Source organism: Nilaparvata lugens, chromosome 4 (assembly GCF_014356525.2).
Source record: "Nilaparvata lugens isolate BPH chromosome 4, ASM1435652v1, whole genome shotgun sequence".
Taxonomy (NCBI): domain Eukaryota; kingdom Metazoa; phylum Arthropoda; class Insecta; order Hemiptera; family Delphacidae; genus Nilaparvata; species Nilaparvata lugens.
The window spans coordinates 61,666,730-61,671,872 of NC_052507.1; the positions used below are offsets into that span (position 1 = coordinate 61,666,730).

At 35.1% G+C, this 5,143-nt stretch overlaps 1 protein-coding gene across 1 annotated transcript in view; it reads right to left on the reverse strand.

Annotated features, from left to right (window-relative positions):
• Nucleotides 1–1,781: 1,781 nt before the first annotated feature.
• The window catches only part of LOC120351089, a 5,312-nt gene continuing 1,950 nt past the window's right edge, over nucleotides 1,782–5,143 (reverse strand). The window contains exon 4 of the mRNA XM_039427053.1: nucleotides 1,782–1,804. Coding sequence (XP_039282987.1) covers nucleotides 1,782–1,804 — 23 coding nt within the window. The remainder of the gene's footprint in view (nucleotides 1,805–5,143) is intronic.

The window sequence follows — 5,143 nt, forward strand, 5'->3', positions numbered from 1 at the left end:
TGTCATTACAGCTGCAAACACGGAAGTGCCTAGCAGAAGATCAAATCCCTTAAAGAGAAGTTTTTATCAGCTGAGTTAATATTCTTTGGGATGTTGAATTTGACAATATCAATGTTGGCAGGAGGAAGATTGAGAGATATTTTGTTTACAACAAGACATTCTTCAAATGCAGACCAAGACTGGTCGGTTGACTGTACCTTGATGCTATGAGCAATATTTGACCTAGTCAAATTACCTGAAACAGTATGAATCAATTTATTACTATGAATTGCAGGTAGAGCAAGACGAGCAGCTAGTCTCTCACTTGCAAGATTAGAATCACTACCTGTATCTAAGAGTGCATGACATGAAATAGACTGACCACTTGAGTCAAACACAATGACCTCAGCAGTTGGCATAATCGAAATAGACATAATACTACCATTTACAGATGAATTAGAACTGGAGTGAACGTTGATGGCAGCATCAGAAGTTCCTACAGGCAGAAATAATGCTTGTAGATTGGCTGCACGATTGAGCTTACTATTTGAGTGAGAATTAGAGATAGGAGGTTGACCATCAGACACATGGCCACTGAATTCTCCAATAGAATTAAGCGCGACTTGAGAGTTTGTCTTAGAACTGATAGAAGTTGCATTCAGCCTTCCAACAGACTGTGCCAAGGATGATTAAATAGTATTTGAAGTGACAATATTTCTACCATTACCCTGAAGATGTGAGATGGCATCATGGAGGAGTGTATGATGCAAATTTCTGCATTGACAGCAGGAGCCAAGACAGGAGTGACCTTGAACAAAAGGCTTCAAACAATTAAAACAGAGTGATTTCCTCTTTACAGCATCCCTTCTATCAACAGGAGAGATCTTCAAGAACGAGGGACAATTGAAGACATTGTGAGTTATATCTTCACAGAACAAGCAATCAAATCACTTTTGAGTAATAGGAACAGAGTGTTGCTGACTACCCAGCTTAGATGAGGGTTGAATTGATTTGACATTATTACTAATATTAGTAGGCTTGTGTAATAAATGAGTATTATTTACAGTACTAGATGTGACAGCTTGTGCGACCTTATGTTGTGATTCCATAAAATCCCATAGATTTTCCATTGATGGAACGGTATGGAGTGAATTGTATCTCTACCAATCCCTCAGGGTACGGGAATCAAAACGTGAGACAAATATATACATGTACAATAGATTTTTTATATCAATACCCAGATCAAGTGATTGTAAAGCAAAGATGTGAGGTTTCAGGTGATCAATAAAGGCTCTCCAAGACTGAGCGGAATTGGTGTTCAAATTGGGAGGATTCAAGATTACTCCAACATGATTGTCAGCAATAAGCCTAGGATTGTCATAATGTTGCTTTAGTAGAGACCATGCCAAATCAAACTGCCCATGTGGAACATTTAAGATGATCCACTTAGTGATCTTTTTAGATATTCAAATTTTACACTAGGAGCTACTGATATATTATCAGCGACAATAATGGAGAAGGATGAGTGATACTCTAACCAACGAGAAAATACACCATCAAAATTTGGTAACTCGAATTCAGGTAATTTAAAACCTTGAAATTGAATAGCAGGAGAGTATTCAGGCTGCCAGAGTGGTTGAGATTGAGAAACCACTGGTGGCTGATTAACTGTGGACCCTGAACCTGATGTTGGATTAGAGATAGGAGCTGCTGCTGCATAATGAGTGACAACAGGTGCCTGATCGGGCAACAAGGCTAAGGTTGGATTGATGATGGACATGTCTTGAGACATGTTCATATTGTCACATGCTGAACACTGCTGTGCCTGTTGACATTCAAAAGACTCAAATAGTATAGTAATTTTAGTGATCAATTGTCTCTTGATCAATTTGAAAGTAGAAATTATCATACAATTACTCTAGTTTAGTCAGGCGAGAGCGCACTGTTAGTAGTTTTCTATGTTCATCACTATTGGTAATTTTACTTCCAATATGATTGTCATACAATCGAAAAAATTAATTTGCAACACCCATCCATTGACGGACAATGATATCAGTCTTAGTGGCTTTAGGAGCCATTTTTGATCAATTTAAACTGTTCAAAATATGAGGAGAGATACCTTACAATAGCAGCAATGTTAATCTGCACGATGAGCTTTGAGATTTGTAGCTCTGGAAGTCTGCATCTGAAGCAAGGATGCTTTGCTTTGAAGCAGGTGATGGTAGCTTCCAGATTGCGCAATTGAAAGAGGGTGGAATGATGGTAGAAACGTGTCACAGCACACCTTGATAGTGATCAGAGTCCATTAAAATCGAAAAAACAATATGCATTAGTTCATGAATATCCTAAGAAACATACAATATCTTTGAGGAAAAATATAACACAGTAGAATTAACACCACCTGACATTTGTTGTAAGTATGCGGGTGAGGCCTAAAATGGTCAAGATCAATTGAAAATGGTCAAGATCAATTGAAAATGGTCTGGTCAATCTTGTGGCACAAATCAAAGGCCCGGTGGACCAATTTATATTGAATTTTCTGCCCAAAACTAGTGGACTCTAGAAATGAATGAAGATAGAGAAAATGATTGAAAGGCTAATATTAGAATAGATGGACAGAAAAATTAATATAATAAATACTGGTGCACCCTTGTGCATGCACTTGCCTTGGCCAATAGCTTGTCCATGCAAAAAGGTAGATGGCGACTTTGGTAGCTCAAGGGATTGTAGATAAAGGGAAAAAAGGTTGTCAACACCAAAGTAGTTGAATAAGCAATTTTAATGCTCAAAAGACAATTATTGAAAAAGGTGAAGAATATAAGTCAGGTGGAATTAATTATAATAGATAATCAAAAAATATATGAATGATATTGTAATTAAAACAATAACCAACAACAAGTAATAGAAATTCCATAAGAATTTCCTAGAGAACAAAGGTAAAGTGCAAAATTTTTGAGAGTGCTATTAAATTTGAAAACATAAATCCACAATTTCTAAAAAGTTGACAATTATGATGTCTGATGTCAGACCAAAAAAACAATAAAGTTTAAAAAATTGAAATAATAGAAGAATAGCAAATTATTTGATAATGACACTCAGAAGAGCTCGATAAAAAATTATCACAGGAATTTGGAAAATCAATTCAAAAGAAAAATTATTGAAAATAGTATACTGTATCAAAAACCAGGATTAAACAAATGTTTGTCTGTGAACCTAAAACAATCTGGAGTGAACTAATAATAATTATGAAATGTACAAATTTGAACTTTCATCATTGAAACACAGATATTCCTAATGGTAATTACAGAAATGTGATTCTGAAGGAAGGTGAAAAAGAGAAAAGGCTAGGTTAATAGCTAGCCTAAAAATGTAAACAAATTGGATAAAGATATGAAATTTCAAAACTGAAATTACACCTGAACTTCAAGTGCAGATCCAAAAATATAGAAAAATAACTAACAATTGATTACCAAGAAGTAACTCAAGTTGAATACTTGAAGATAATAGAAACAATAAAATGAAATGAGGTTACAAAAATATTAAGCAACCTAACAACTAGGTCAATCAAGAGTTAAAGAATACATTTGTTCATGTTTAGTCATTTATCATGGACTAGACAAGATAATCAATGATATTGAGTTGACAAAGCCGGGAATTGAAAAAGTTGACAAAGCCGGGAATAGAAAAAATCATTCAATAGTCAAAAATACTTGTATGTAGACTGTACTTGACAAGTTATGATTAAGATCTCAAACTGGAGGACATAACCTAACATAAATAGTAAAGGTTGAACAAGTGATTAAAAAAGGGAATGAATGAATCCTTATTAAAGACTCAAATACGTGAATAAAAAGAATTAAAAACTTGACCTGAATAGAAAACCTGGATGGTATTTCCCAGTATCTGGAACAGTGGATACAGCTCAATGCTTCTCAAAAGTGAAGTTGGCTACGGCAGACGTTCAGCATGCGACTTGGACAGAAGACCTCAAAGAGTAGAATATTCCCATGAATGAGGTAAGCAGGAGGACCCTTCCTTAACCGCGTAAGGACAGGATTGGAAGTAGACTCCACAAGATGATGAATTTGATGAGTAGAGATCCCCTTTATCCAACGTGAATAGAGCAGGAAATGGATTTAGTACAATCCCTGAGATGATGAAGTGATGAGTAGAGACCCCCTTTATTCATTGTGAATAAAGCAGGAAATGGATTTAGTACAATCCCAAGATGAAGAAGTTGATGAAAACTTGAAGAAGTTAAGAGTTTCCTTGTTGACATGAGCACGTTACAACTCAAAGCAAATGCAAACTAAACTGAGCAGGAAGCACTTTAAAACTGGGAATGATGTTTCGAACAATCAAAAAACATAAGAGAACAATTTTTATAATGCTGAAAGGCTACATATTCAAAAAGGGGATGAAAAATAAACATTTTTTACAAGACCCAAGCAAGGTGTAGAAGTTGAAGACATTTTAACAAGCGGAAGAAGGAAGTGAAGTCAGAGCAAAATGTAAAACCGGGATCATGGCGAAAACCAATGCCAACATGAACCGCTAACAACAAATATGCCAAGAGATATGAAGAATCCAAAGATAAGAATCTCCTCGCAGTAATTTGCAAAATGAAGAAATAAGAAATGAACATATTCAAAATAGATAAAACATATGAAATGCTAAATAAACACGAGAGAGAGCTTATTTCTTTCACCAGAGCAGACATAATCTAGTAGGCAGCTGACATCAAGCATTGAACTAACAGCTGAGACATGCGTGCTAAATACAAAAATGAAATGAGGAAAAATGCGAAGTGATATTTAACAGTCGTCATTCTTACATCTTAAGAGTCTCCTCCATTATAGAGTCCAACACAGAAAAAAACATGATAAAAATCTCATTTTTTCAGTCTTGAGGCCGTTCTTGAGATTGACTTCCAATTCATTTTATTTTGAAGAGAAGTCCACGCCAATAGGGCTCATGCCTAGGTGTGCCCATTTTTATTTCGCTTCATGTTTTTGTCTTACACAGCAAAACAAATTATATTGAAAGTTGTATTTTCATAGTTTTTTTTCATTATTTTTAGCTGGCTACAATGTTAGTAATAATATAATCATGTTGTGCGAAATAGATTAATTTTTTAATTGAAAAAAATTGAACTTTCAGTACC